This window comes from Citrus sinensis, chromosome 8 (genome assembly GCF_022201045.2).
Source record: "Citrus sinensis cultivar Valencia sweet orange chromosome 8, DVS_A1.0, whole genome shotgun sequence".
NCBI lineage: Eukaryota > Viridiplantae > Streptophyta > Magnoliopsida > Sapindales > Rutaceae > Citrus > Citrus sinensis.
Genome location: NC_068563.1, coordinates 372001 through 386293, shown reverse-complemented (window position 1 = coordinate 386293; position 14293 = coordinate 372001). Strand labels below are relative to the sequence as shown.

Sequence of the window (14293 nt, the reverse complement as noted above, 5' to 3'; positions counted from 1 at the left end):
GAGAAAGCACAATAGCACATACTTGTTTTTTTTCATATGTATATATGTATATATATGTCTGTATATTAAATTATTTTCTTGGGTAAAATTGGGATATACAAATACCGGTATTAACATAGGATGACTAAAAGTCAGCATATTCTTTGTGGGAACCAATTTTTGACACAAGCAGACGAGTTTAGTTCATACACCCACTAGCGTCTACATTTGGTACACCTTAATAACTTTGGTAGAGATCAACTAAATGATAAACTATATTTGAGCATGTCCGTTGGATTTTATATGTATATATATATATATATATATATATGAGTAATGATACAGCCACAAATTCTTATACAAATTTATTTTGTACAAACTGATGTGTCATGATAAGATTGGTTAAATTAAATATCACTTGGCCCACATGATTTGTTTTTATTAATTTATATTTTCATTCAACCAATGAATTAATGTCACGTCAGTTTGTACAAAATAAATTTGTACAAGAGTTTGTGACTGTATCATTACTCTATATATATATATATATATATATATATATATATATATATATATATATATATATATATATATATGTTGCTCATTCTAAGGTAAATGAATTAATGTACTATAAAAACCGTGTGATTGCCACCAACTCTTGAAGAAATGACCCCCGTGGGAAGGACAAGGCAAAACAGAAAGTAAGTCCTCACGCTCACACTACACAAAAGAAAAGAGAAGACTGAAGACCACCCATGTGATGCGAATCAACAAACCAAAGCCAAGGCTGTTCAAACTTCAGACTTCCAACTTCAAAAGTCTCCTCTCCTCCTCAGCACAAGAGGAAGAGCAAGACAGCAGAGGACAGCCCCATTACCAGTGCATATATAACAAGAAACTACTCACAACTTCACAAAGAAAAGTTAACAAGATGGGTAATTTTCAGCTGAAACTGGTGTTACTCCTCTTCACCGTCTGTGCAGCACTGAGCACACTATCAACAGCGCAAGACTTCAAGTGTAGCACCCAGACAGCAGCAAGATGCCAAGCTCTAGTAGGGTACCTGCCGCCCAACAAAACTACCATTTCGGAGATTCAATCACTGTTCACCGTCAAGAACCTGCGCAGCATCCTCGGCGCCAATAATTTCCCACCCGGCACCCCTCGCAACTTCTCTGTACCAGCCCAGAAGCCCATCAAAGTCCCCATCCACTGCATCTGCTCTAACGGCACTGGTGCTTTCCTCTTTCCTCTCTCTCTCTCCTCAGATGACACCCCCCCTCCTCCCCCAAAAAAAAACCAAAAAAAAGAAATTGATAAATCTTTTAATTTTAATTTTAATTTAATTTCACATGACTACTGACAGTCTGGCATGACGGCTCGACTTGTTTCTATCATCTCTTCCGTTTCCAGCTCACATTTTACGTGGACGCTTTTATACATGACATTGACATGTCATCTGTATTTTAATTGACTACCCATTATTATATTATAGGAGGACAAAACTATCTTATGTTCATATTATGCTGAAACCTTTGCAGATTTTGTTCATACATGAAAACTCAATTGCTTTTCTACCGCGTTAACGTGTTCAAACTCATAACATTTTGTACTAATCTTAGGAGATTTTACTAATTAAACTAACTAGCATTTATGTGTTACATTTTTCAACTGTTGTTCGATGCATTCGCGAACTTCATGTCTTGATTTACAATGTTCAATGCAAAATAATGATATGACAAATGTAACGGTAAATTTGTGATCGTTAATGAAGAACTTAGCGACCCTATTTCACAATTTTTTATAAAGATTTTAAGTATTATGAATTTACTTCTTCCAACTTGGTTTCCAGTAAAGCATTTCTATCATTATAAGTTTGTAATATACATTAACTGCTTCTAATAATTTTTTTTTTCAAAATTGTATCTTTCCAAATTTAGTGAAAAATCATAGGAATCTTTTTTTTTTTTTTTTTTTTAATTTTGCTGAAATGGATCTTGAGTTTGGCTAATTTTTTGAGCAAAAACCAAACCATTTTATTTTATTTTAATTTTTTTTTTCAATTTTTACAGGGGTGTCCGACAAAGTGCCAGTGTACACGGTAAAGAAAGATGATGGCTTAGACTTTATAGCAAGAACAATTTTCGGACAATTGCTGAAGTACCAGAAAATTGTGGAGGCTAATAATATTAGCAACCCAGATTTGATCCAAATTGGCCAAAATTTGACAATTCCATTGCCCTGTAGCTGTGATGATGTTGATAATGCCAAGGTGGTTCACTATGCACATGTGGTGGAAGAGGGGAGCTCGTTTGAGTTAATTGCTCAGAAGTTTGGAACCGATAGAGATACTTTGATGAAACTTAATGGCATTCATGATGATAGTAAGCTTATTGCCGGCGAACCACTTGATGTTCCTCTTAAAGGTACTCTTCTTCAGCCTTTTGTTTTGTATTAATTTTCTTTATTTTTCTTTGGAAAAATGTAAATACCTGAGGGCATTTTTTTAATGGTTTATTAGGTTTTTTTTTTTTCCTTTAAGGTTATATTGTCAAGTACTTTCTACTTTTGGAAATGTGTACTTTAAAGGGAAGTGATTCCAAGTAAAATGGTTCCTATGGAACTAATATTTTTGCACATATAAGGTGGTATTATTTGGATATTTTATATCTTTACCGCTGGTAGTCTTGTGCATCTTTTGGATATCTTTATATTTGGGAACATAAATGACCGATTTTAGAGGGTCCTCGGCAGCATTTGACATCGGTTATTGTACAGCTTGTCCCACTAAATTATTAAGCTGCATGTTGCTCCTATGTAGCTTGGCTTGCCGACACCCTTAAGTTTTCATATAATGAGCAATTTTAATACAATAGGCCGGTCTTAACCAGTTACAACTGGTAGCTTGCTAAGGACTATCTTGTTTAATAGGTTACAGTATGGTCTAAATTTGGGCTGAATGCCTGAAATGCATCAAATTGTTGCGCCAATTGATTAGGGAAAGTGCGGAAAGGTTGTCACTGTTACTAGGTTGGGTGCTTGTTTTCTGAATTATATTAGGTGGTTATTTGTTCAGCTCCAATCCTGGTGATGTTTTATCTTTTCACTCCTGGTTTCCAGTTCTCTCTCTTCAGTTGTCCAGGGCTGACTTAAATTCTGTGCCTTCTGTGAAACATGACCTCCTAGAACAAGTATTTCTAGTTAGCAAAAACAGAATGTGAGTTAAGCAGTCAATATATTCAAGCTTCGGGTTACAAGTTAGACAGAATATGGATGTATTATGGCTCATATGGTCTCTGTACGGGTGTTCTTCCATAACTTAGTGATCTGATGATGTTTTAATGCTTATATTCAGCTTGCAACTCATCGATAAAAGCTGACTCATTCGACAACTATTTACGTGTTGCTAATGGCACTTATACATTCACTGCCAACAGCTGTGTGAAGTGCCAGTGTGATGCCACAAACAACTGGACGTAAGTGTTTTACATAATAGCTCGTTATGTTTAAATTTTCTCTTGCCTTTTAATTAATGATTTCTCAAGGATTTTCTTTTCTGTAAACTTTTCTTGCTTGGTCAGATTACAATGCAAGCCTTCCCAATTTCAACCATCATCACCCAACTCCAGGTGGAAAACATGCCCGTCTATGCTGTGTGGAGATTCAGAATCTTTATCCATTGGCAATACTACCACTTCAAATAATTGCAATCGGACAACTTGCGAATATGCTGGTTATAATAACCTGTCCATCCTCACAACACTGAACTCTTTATCCACTTGCCCAAGTAAGTTTAAATTATCATCACATCCATTGTTTTGTCTAAATGCCCTCCAAATCTATGTTCTGATTGTCTCATTGCATTGGAATACCATTCTCTCATTGCAAGTGCATTGGCATTTCATTTAACAAAGGTTTTAGATTTTGCATGGAATATTTTGTGCGATGAACCCACTGAAAAGCTCCTATATGTTCAAAATTATTCCATCACTAGTTCTCCTTGAAAAGGCCGAGAACCAATGCCACGTAGCTCTGTACCTTTTAACCTCAACTTTCATTTAGTTGCCAATTTGTGCAATTGACTGTGTAATCTATCATGTGAAGTTTTTGCCTATTGAAATATTTTATCATTGACTTTAAACTCGTATGTTTTTTCCATTGTTGACAAACAGGTCCTAGTAATAACGCTTCGAGGATCGGGAGTTGGAACTTACTTTTAATCTCGATTTTCTTGGTCCTTCTCCATTTTCATCTTATTCAGTAGCATCTTGAGCTTGCTGTGGTTTTTCTCAATGTTGTATCCAGAATAGGAGCGGAAGTGTAATGTAGAGCATCATTTCATGCTCAACATATGCAAGTGCTGTATATTAAACTCCTTCAACTTAAAAATAGTTGTCTCAAAGGTTCAATGGTAGATAATAAAACTATTTTGCGCCCCATTTGATTCGAAGAAACGTTTTCTCTTTTTTTTTTTTTTTTTTTTTTTTTTTTTTTTTTTTCAATGAATCACGTATAATGTGTCAAATCAGTTGTTTCCAATGCAATGTGACAAATGTTTTCTTTTGCTATCACTATGATTTTGCATGAAAGAAACATAAAACTTTAGTAATGGTGAGAAGTCTTTGTCTTTTAGCATACAACTGAGCCGATGGTATTAAGTTGTTCCAAAACAAGCGTGCATTTATATTAATAGTTGAAGAATTTAATCACCACTGAGCTAAGTAACCCTTGAACTGATTAATAATCACCCATTTGGATTTACACCCCGAGGAATGGGATTAAAATTTTTAACATCGAAAGGATATATGGGTGCACTTAGTAATAGTGAAACACGTTTAGCCCAAAAGAGATTTGAGGATTAAGTTGTTCTCGCTTTTAAAAGCAATTGGCAAATAGAATAGAATCAATCCTAATTTGAAAGTTGTACAATTGTTTAAATAGAATCTATAATACAAATAATATATTGTTTTTCTGTCAAATACTGGGAGAGCTTTTATTTTGGGTACCAAACGGGGTTGGAACCTCAGGCCCAATTGTAGTGGGTGTATTTAAAATTTCAGCAGCCCATAGTTTTGAACCCAAGTGGCCCACTTGGGCAGTGCTTTAACCAATATCGAAGCATGCCGCTTAAGCTCCACGGGGCATGACAAAATGAACCAACTTCTCTCCGTTTTGGTTGAGTTGCAGTATCTCTTTCTCATATATAACTTCAACTCCGTTGTTCTTGTGAAAGAAAACTCTTGTTTCATTTTTTGTCTATAACTTGGTCGCCACGTAAAAGGTAACATGCATATCTTTGTGTTCATCGTTTATATAACATTATTATTTTTTATAATTTTTTTTCACCTTACTACTCGTATTGCAGCCAATTTCGGGTTCTCAATTTCATTTTCCTTTCTGGGTCGTTCTTATTTTCCCGAGAAGTTAGAAGCAAACAGAGACCCTATTTTCTCACTCACTTTCTGGTAAAAATCCAATTTTTATTATATTTTATTTGCTATGTAATAAAATTGTGGTTGTTGGCTCTTTGTGTCTGCTCTTTTATCATTGATGTTTGTTACGATCCTTCATGTTTTTCCTCTGTTTTGGTTTCTTAACCCAGCAGATCCAAAGTTTGCTTTTTGTCCAGTTTTTTTTTTTTTTTGGTCCTTTAAATTAGTTCTTAGTATTAAAAAAAAAATTTAGTCAACATTGGGTTTTAGTTTCTTTCTAGAAATGAACTTAATAAGTTTTTTTTTTCTTTTTTTAATATCTTTGACACTAAAAGTATCAAACCGTGTGAGAAATAATCTTTTTGCTTAAATTGACTGTATTATTGATATGATTGTGGACGTTTAAGGGCCGAAATTATTTCGAATTCTGATGTGTCGCTTTCGCATGTTACCGCAGCAATACATTGTATTATAGACAATGACGATTGCACAGCTTAATGGTGGCGGTAGACTTTGCAGTGGAGTGGGAAGTAGAAATAGGCTGTGGAACACAGTTGCGAAAGCAAATGCATCGCGTTTTTCATTGCAACAAAGTCGAATTGGTGACGGCTGTGCAGCATTTGATAGTAGCTGCCGCCTGTCTTTGGAACATAGCAATTGTGTGTCATCATTGCTGACTCGTCGCAGAAAGCACAATTTTCCAGTGATTTATGATCAGTTAAATTCTGATTGTAGTGTGGAATCTTTGGACACTGAGACGAGATTGGTTTTGGGAGAAGAGAATGGCTTCACCAATTCAAATAAGGAGCACAGGTCAGAGCACAAACTCATCATTTGATTGTTTATATAAGTTAGCATTTTAGTAAGGCATTTGTGTTAATTTTATGCTTGTTGACATAATGTAGTTACCTATTTTCCCATTTGATGTATTTTTAAATGGTAGTTAAGTCGGTTTATGATGCTTGCTTTGCCTATTTGATGTATTTCTAAATGGTAGTTAAGCCTGTTTATTTGCACTGAGAAAGATGATTGATTTTCAGATATGGATCTGTCTAAATGGTTTTCTACTAGTATTTGCAGTGAAATGAGAGGGGTAACTGTCAGTGAATCACATACTCTGGTTGAGAAAATTGAGGTTGCCAGTAAATCACATACTCAAGATGCCAAAAATGAACTTATAGTGCTTACTTTGCCTGCAATCGCTGGGCAGGTCATTGATCCCTTAGCACAGCTAATGGAGACAGCTTATGTTGGGAGATTAGGTAGGTTTGATTTTTAATTCATAATTTCTTATCATGGTGTTGATTTACTGTATAATTTATTGGTTTACGCTCGTAAATTTGATGATTGTTATCTAATGAAGGATTAATAACTCTTTTTGCTTCCACAGGTTCTGTGGAGCTGGCTTCAGCCGGTGTTTCTATATCGATCTTTAATATTGTATCTAAGTTATTTAATATTCCTCTCCTCAGTGTTGCTACCTCTTTTGTTGCTGAAGATATTGCAAAGAATTTAACCAAGGATTTAGCTGCAGGTGAATATAAACGAACAATTGGTGATTTTCCTGAATATGCGTTTATTTCCAGATTCATGGTTCAAGCTGAAATTTGGAAGATTCAATTTCTTTTTTTACATTCCATCTGTCTGACTTGTGTTGTTATGCAGGCCTAGAAGGCAATGGTAAACCTCCAAATGGGACAACTGAAAGAAAGCAACTATCCTCGGTGTCTACGGCTTTGCTGTTAGCAGTTGGGATTGGCATCTTTGAGGCTGCAGCTTTATCTTTGGCTTCTGGACCATTTCTTAACTTGATGGGCGTACCATCAGTAAGTTTTATATCTCTAGTTTCATGTATGGCCTATTTTGTAAACTATGCTTCTCTCAGTTTCCACTGTGAGTGTTTTTGTGTTTTATGTTTTTGTTTCGGTATCTGGATCTTGCTTTTTATTGGTTTATTACCAAATTTATGCTTGGAAGGTTTTCTTTTGGCTGATCTTTAATACCTTTACTCACTAATCTTATGGTCTATGCTCCTTGACTTCATTTTTTAATAGGCATCTGCGATGCATGGTCCAGCAAAAAAATTTCTCATGCTAAGAGCCCTTGGTTCTCCAGCGTTTGTTGTTTCTTTAGCTCTTCAAGGCATTTTCCGTGGTTTTAAAGATACAAAGACCCCTGTTTTATGTCTAGGCAAGTATTTGGTTTTACTTTGGGATGTATAAAGTACTGATGGCAGAATTCTCCATGTATTTTGAGTTATAATCACTAAAAATTTCCACTAAAATCTATGTGGCTTCTTTTCATTTTGATATGATCGAAAGCTTGACATGCTTCATTCACCTTGTTGTTAAAGCTTGTCAATTATGAATGAGAAAGCTCTGTATGTACTACCTTCTGAGTGTGCATTTAAGCTCTATACTCTATTTTGTTAACACTGGGCAGTTGTTAGATGTGATTATTTTTCAAACATTATTGACCTTCATGCTGTAGGATGTAGTGAATAATTTTATTTATATATATTATGTACGTCCACAGGTGTTGTTAAGGGATTATTGCTGATTAAAACTGGCAATTTTGAAAGAGAAGCCAGATATGTATGCCATGTACTTAATTAATACCTATGTCTAGGATGATTACTCTATTATGACTGTTTGATTTTTTATTTACCTTTTAGTTTTATTAATTTTTTAAAAATTCTCTTCTGACTGATGTAGTTACTCCGTATGCAGGTATTGGCAACTTATTAGCTGTATTCTTGTTTCCCATACTTATATATTTCTGTCAACTGGGTATGCCTGGAGCGGCAATCTCTACTGTTGTGTCTCAGTATGTACTTTTCCAGTGGCGTTCTTTTTGTTTTATTTCCTTTACTTAACTGTAATTATAACTAAACTTCATTTGCTAGGTACATTGTTGCTGTTACAATGATCTGGTTTTTGAACAAGAAAGTTGTACTAATGCCTCCGAAGATGGGAGCATTGCAATTTGGTGATTATGTAAAATCTGGTATTTTTACTCTTGCCTTTTTTTTTTCAGAATTTTACTCCTCTACTTTTTTTTAATCAATGCCAGCAATTTCAGGATACAAATAAAGCTTTGGTATTGTAACAGTTGTTGATTTGAATCTCTTATGATAATGGGCTTCTACAGGTGGCTTTCTTCTAGGAAGAACACTTGCAGTTTTAATAACAATGACGCTGGGGACTTCAATGGCTGCTCGTCAAGGTTCAGACGCTATGGCTGCGCACCAGATATGCATGCAAGTTTGGTTGGCTGTATCTCTTCTTACTGATGCACTAGCTGCCTCTGGTCAGGTATGCATCTTTCCTTTATACCAGTTCCACTTAAGGTTTAACATTATTCATATCTTTTTTTTTTTTTAATACGTTATTTATATCAACTTTTTAGTTCTTTATCTTCATATTTGATTTCTATTCGACAACATTAACCAAAGAAAAGGTAAGGCACATTATATCTGCACTACCTTTGTTTTGTCATATGTAAATCTAACCACCACAAAATTTTGACATGTTTTTTGCACCACCTTCATTTCTAAATTTGTATTAATCAACCACTTTGACACTAAAAGTAATTATTTTACTCCTAAATGAATCAAAAAACTATTCTACTCTAAAAAATTTTGAAAAATAAAATAATTATAATTACAAGAAGACCCCTAAATTCAAAAAAAAAAAAAATCTGAAAATCTAATATGATAATTTTTAAATGAAATTATAATTATAAAAAATTAACCTCTTGCAATTTTAATTTTTGTAATTAAATTAAGTATAGGGAAGTTTACAAAAATTAACATGAAGAGAAAAGCTCCCTATAATTATTGTAAACTTTCCTATAATTGATCTTAAGAAAGTTCCCTATATAAATTAAATAAAATTATAATTACAAAAATTAACATGATAATTTTTAAATGAAATTATAATTATAAAAAACTGACAAATTAGATTTGAGATTTATTTATTTTATTAAATTCAAGTGTATTCTTGTAATTATAATTTTTTTATTTTTTAAAATTTTGTAGAATAAAATGGTCTTTTAATTCACTAAGGGGTAAAGTGGTCATTTTTTAGTGTCAAAGTAGTTTCTTGATACAAACTTAAAAACAAAAGTGGTGCAAAGAACATGTCAAAATTTTGAAGTGGTTAGAGGTACATATGACAAAACAAATATGGTGTGAAGATAATTTCCCCAAAGGTAATCATTGTAGATTGTTTATGAGTTTTGAGTTAATTGAGAAGAGCTAGTTGTCGAAAATTATATCTGTATAATTTTATGTTGACGCCAAAAACTATTCATTTTGTAGGCCTTGATTGCTAGTTATGTATCTAAAGGGGACTTCAAGACCGTTAGAGAAATTACCAACTTTGTGTTAAAAGTAAGCATTTTCTGGATACATCTCCGTTTTGTTTTCTTGTCCAGAAACCCTTGGTAGAATTTTCAGGTTTTTTCTCCAGGATTTCTACGTTCCATATGCAGGCTTACTTTAGAACTTGATGCTTGTTTTCTTTTTCAGATAGGAGTACTCACAGGTGTTTCATTGGCTACGATTTTGGGGCTATCTTTTGGTTCTTTGGCACCCTTATTCACCAAAGATCCTAAAGTGTTGGGAATTGTTGGAACTGGAGTATTGGTATGTATGAATATTTTGTTCTTCTCACCTTTATGTTTTTTAGATGATGTGGGTTCCGCTACGTTTTTTTTTGGTTTAATTATTTTGTTTTAAATTTCTTGCAGTTTGTTAGTGCAAGTCAACCTATCAATGCATTAGCTTTCATTTTTGATGGCCTTCATTATGGTGTCTCAGACTTTAGATATGCTGCTTGCTCTATGGTAACCCTCACCTTCATAAACTCAAATTCTGATATGAGTACTTTTTTGGTTGTTAAATTGCTCTGTGTTCTTGTTTGACATTTGTATTGTGACATGTAGATGTTAGTGGGAGCAATGTCATCTACATTTTTGTTATATGCTCCTCGTGCTACTGGTCTTCCTGGGGTTTGGGCAGGCTTGACACTCTTTATGGGTTTGCGTACAGTGGCAGGTTTTGTCAGGTAATGGACACTTAAATGACAATTGGTTTTATTTACATGCCAAAAGTTGCTGGTCTGCTTATCCCGATTCAATCTAGGCATATTTTTCTTTGCTTTATAATTTTGATTTTTCCTGATGATTTCTTCATATCTTCAGGTTATTATCAAAATCAGGTCCGTGGTGGTTCCTCCACACGGACTTAGAGGGAGCCAAGGTTGGTGGATATTAATGATAATTCTGTTTGTGATTCAGGTTTTTCTATTCTTCTGATCTTTGTTTTATGTTTCAATGTTGCGCTTGTTAATTAATTCAGGATGCTATAAATGAAAAATGCTATTCTTTCCCATTCTTTCTTCATTTACTTATCCATTCATTTTGTGATGGGTTTGGGTGGTGAAGGATTCTTATATATTTCCTTTTCCAGTTTTAATAGTTTTGATCTGGAAGTCTGGAACTACTTAACTCGCATCTTTTTCAGCAGGCAAATTGATACCAGAAGTTGGAGGAATTCTATAAGACATTAAAGGTATTACAACCAATCACTGCATGTATGACATGTGTAATTGAATTTAATATTATCACCACTTGCATGGTAGTTTTTCAAAATAAATACACATATGTCATAGTATCATTTACTTGTTATATGGCTGACATAGTACCTTTGATATATTCTAGAATTTCTCCAGAAGTTCATATCACAACAATTTGGAAAGGCCTAATCTCTGAGAGACATTCCAATCATAATTTGCGGCACTGGATGATTTCTTTTTGGTGCCTAATCATATAATTTTCAATATTCAATTCATAGTAGTCATAGATTTCTGTACAAAACTTGAAACCACATGTTAGGTTTATTGACTTATGTTAGCTAATAGTTTTTTAATCACATATATGTTAGTTCTGCTTATTACATTTCTATGTTGATCTTTCTACATTCTCCTTTCATAACTTAAAGCTATTTATCGATGGTTGTTTTATTTATCCCTTAACGATTGCACAATTGGCTCAACAGTTGTAGCCTGTAGGGGGCTCGTGGGTTACGTTTAATTTAGGGGTGGAGTGCAATGAAACTTTTAAAAAAAGTAATCATCTTATTTGTAATGATAAACAATAATCTTATGCCTAGTGAGTTGGGATACAATAATATTATTGCTATGTGTGTGAATTTAATTATATCTGTTAACATTATTTTTACAACCCAATTAATGAAAGGCATATAAAAGAGATGCTTCAAATTAGGATTGTTGAAAGGGAAATGCTTCAAATTAGGAGAGTGATCACATTCCACAATATAAACGCGAAAATGAAATTTGTGGCAGATGGAACATAACCCGTTAAGGCTCTAACAGTTCAGCAAATAATCCCATCTATCTCTTTGGGTTCACTCCGATGTCTTTGCATAATTGATCATTGTACCAAATGTGAAGACTGGCCATGCATGATCTCCTGTAGTATTTGCCGGAATATTAGTTCATGTATTCATCCCATATCTTCATATATATATGTATGTATGTATATATATATTGGCAGGAAGTTTGAATGTTCTTTCGAGAAGCTCTGCTAGCCACCGGCATCTCATCTCTGAGGTAAACAAGTTTGAAAGACCTTCTGAATATCCAGTTACAGCTGGTTGAGGAATTTGGGGATGGACAACTTCCCTGAATTCAAATATGAAAAACATTATGATTATGGAATCCTAGATTGTTGCTGAAATAAATTGATGTTAATACAAGGAAGCTTGAAATCAACAATTCGTATTTTTTGATGATATGCTGCTAACCTGTAGAGTGGAAGTGTTAGTGTTTGAATAGGGGATCCTGCCATGTAATTCTGAAAAAAAATTTACTTAAAAGTGTTTTTGATTTTTAAGTCAACCCTAAAACCTATTGCCAGTATGACCAAATCTGTCTTCAGAGGAGCGTCAAACACACCATTAATCAAAATACCCTTATCACAAAAGCTGAAGCCTTGAGCTTCTCCAAAATGATGCTGCCCTCTTCAACTTTGTCATAAAACCTTTCCGGCATTGTTTAGGTCAAACACGGCCTGGTTTCTTGTAGGAAACTGTGATTTGGTACCATCCCGAACCTTGCCAACTTATGTTTCTTCTTAATGTGATTTTGGACAAATGTTGAGAACATCCATCTCTGCAGTTAGGTGCTTTAGTTAGTACATTAGACCGCATAAGTAAAAGAAAGAATTTGAATTTAGCTACCAGTGGATTAAGAAAAAATGCTACCAATGGAGAAAGGATTATTGCCGAGAGACTTGGTAGGATTTCTCATCCAAGCTTATGAAGCAAAAGCTGTGAGAATCTGTTCAGTTAAAGATATGCTTAAGGCACTCTGCGGGGTAGGTAATTGGGTACATTCTAGCGTTCATTTTTGTTTAAAACTGTACATGGTTTCTTCATCCCTGGAATCAAATCAAAATGGAGATCAATTCTTTGAATTGGAAAATAAACCATTTCTGTTATGTTAATGCTTTGAGCTAGATCGTCCTGTTTTACCATTTGCTGCTGAGCATTCCATTGCAATATCCAATGCAGATTTCTGAAACCCAACAGCAATGACTTGTTACCCTTTGACAAACGTGGCAACACTTTCATAATCCATGACAGCATAGTCCATTGAATGAATCACTTTTCCTTTAAATTCTTCTGGACCCTTGCTTGGAGGAAATTCTGGGACGTTTGGAACATCACTGAATCTCCCCAGACGGAGAATTACAATGTCCATTTTGTAAAACTGCATCTTTCTGCTAGGCCATGAATGAACTAGTTAGTACACTGCCATTTGAATATCACTTGCTTTTGCTTTGTTAAAAATCATCTTTCTGTTTATGATAATATCACCGCAAGAAGTAATTCAGTTAAAATTTTTACAATGGCATAAACCATGGACAACCAATCGTTTAAGAAGATGAGATTCTAAACGACATCTCATAGAAGTTTTTCATTGTTGTAAAACAATGTGTTGTTAAAAATTTGACGCTGGTGTAAAACATAACCTTCATATAGATTCTTCTGCAATAGTATCAAAGTTCGATTGTACCCCCACAATATTATATACAATTGATTTCGATAGTTTCATATCTTTTTAAGATTATAAACGTCTACAAGTTTCTTTAATGTGTACCTTGAAGACATTACATTTAAATGGGAAATATAAATGATATGGGAGATAGAAATACCTCTGTTGAATGGTTCTTTAAATCCTCTATCACAACCTTTCATTTCCCTTGAGAGCTAAAGGGCATGCCATTGCCATTTCATAGCTTAGATGACCGCATCTCTTCATCAGAATGGCCTTCAAATTCAATTCCAACAACTTTGATATTGTACTCAATCTGCTTAAACAAGTCAAAATGGCAAGCATAAGATTGAACATAAACCCAAAACTTGATTCTGGCTTGGAAATTCTTCAGTGACCGAAGATGGCCAAGGAAAATCTGAGAATTGATATATTGGTCTTGGTGTTTGTAGCTTTTTAGACTCTAAAATTTTGGTCCATACTCCTCAATGCTGCATTGTGGTTCAGAAACAATTGGATGAAACCCTTTTGAAAAAGTGTTTTTGCATGCAATAAGGCCACTGATTGCAGCTCCAATAATAGCTATTTGCTTCTTCTCCATTGCAGCTTAGTATCTGTTTTTGAAATGGACATAGAGTTCAGGACCATGTGCCCTTATCTGTCCCAGACAGATATTTGAGGAACTATACTCATTTTAGTCCTTAGCTAATAATGTGTGTGTGTGTGGTTTTTTTTTTTTTTCCGCGATATTCTTGTTTATACGAAAACGACTGTCAACGAGTTGTGTAAAGTGTGGACGAC

At 34.4% G+C, this 14293-nt stretch overlaps 2 protein-coding genes and 1 pseudogene across 14 annotated transcripts; 2 read left to right on the top strand and 1 right to left on the bottom strand.

Annotated features, from left to right (window-relative positions):
- The first annotated feature begins 592 nt into the window (after positions 1 to 592).
- On the top strand, positions 593 to 4418 carry LOC102622991 (lysM domain-containing GPI-anchored protein 2). The gene is made up of 5 exons (XM_006486564.4): positions 593 to 1214; positions 2052 to 2405; positions 3335 to 3455; positions 3561 to 3766; positions 4152 to 4418. Exons 1-5 carry the CDS (start codon positions 740 to 742, stop codon positions 4241 to 4243), a joined length of 1248 nt encoding a protein of 415 aa, XP_006486627.2. The 5' UTR covers positions 593 to 739; the 3' UTR covers positions 4244 to 4418.
- A 678-nt stretch (positions 4419 to 5096) lies between these two features.
- Positions 5097 to 12130, top strand: LOC102621711 (protein DETOXIFICATION 45, chloroplastic). 13 transcript variants are annotated; one of them, XR_008050863.1, is made up of 17 exons: positions 5097 to 5260; positions 5345 to 5444; positions 5869 to 6224; positions 6483 to 6673; positions 6802 to 6945; positions 7077 to 7237; positions 7466 to 7601; positions 8141 to 8237; positions 8317 to 8417; positions 8562 to 8725; positions 9733 to 9804; positions 9943 to 10059; positions 10164 to 10259; positions 10359 to 10480; positions 10617 to 10674; positions 10885 to 10986; positions 11991 to 12130. XR_008050863.1 is itself a non-coding variant. In XM_015532819.3 (17 exons), the coding sequence occupies exons 3-16, from the start codon at positions 5890 to 5892 to the stop codon at positions 10948 to 10950; spliced, it is 1803 nt and encodes a 600-aa protein (XP_015388305.2). In that variant the 5' UTR covers positions 5097 to 5260; positions 5345 to 5444; positions 5869 to 5889; the 3' UTR covers positions 10951 to 10986; positions 11991 to 12130. The 13 variants fall into 13 exon arrangements, 4 of the variants coding, with proteins under 4 accessions (XP_015388305.2, XP_015388303.2, XP_015388304.2 ...); XR_001508917.3 differs by having other exon boundaries at positions 10617 to 10712; positions 10942 to 10986; XR_003066699.2 differs by having other exon boundaries at positions 10617 to 10712; positions 10939 to 10986.
- Positions 11828 to 14210, bottom strand: LOC102622696 (probable flavin-containing monooxygenase 1; annotated as a pseudogene).
- Positions 14211 to 14293: the final 83 nt, after the last annotated feature.

Excerpts from the sequence above, each read along its gene's own strand:
- LOC102622991 (XM_006486564.4), top strand. The coding sequence starts at position 740 with ATGCGAATCAACAAACCAAAGCCAAGGCTGTTCAAACTTCAGACTTCC. Across the intron at positions 2,406-3,334 it reads ACTTGATGTTCCTCTTAAAG|CTTGCAACTCATCGATAAAA; the intron begins GTACTCTTCTTC and ends GCTTATATTCAG. Across the intron at positions 3,767-4,151 it reads CTCTTTATCCACTTGCCCAA|GTCCTAGTAATAACGCTTCG; the intron begins GTAAGTTTAAAT and ends GTTGACAAACAG.
- LOC102621711 (XM_015532817.3), top strand. The coding sequence starts at position 5,890 with ATGACGATTGCACAGCTTAATGGTGGCGGTAGACTTTGCAGTGGAGTG. Across the intron at positions 10,260-10,358 it reads GATATGCTGCTTGCTCTATG|ATGTTAGTGGGAGCAATGTC; the intron begins GTAACCCTCACC and ends TGTGACATGTAG. Across the intron at positions 10,481-10,616 it reads ACAGTGGCAGGTTTTGTCAG|GTTATTATCAAAATCAGGTC; the intron begins GTAATGGACACT and ends TCATATCTTCAG.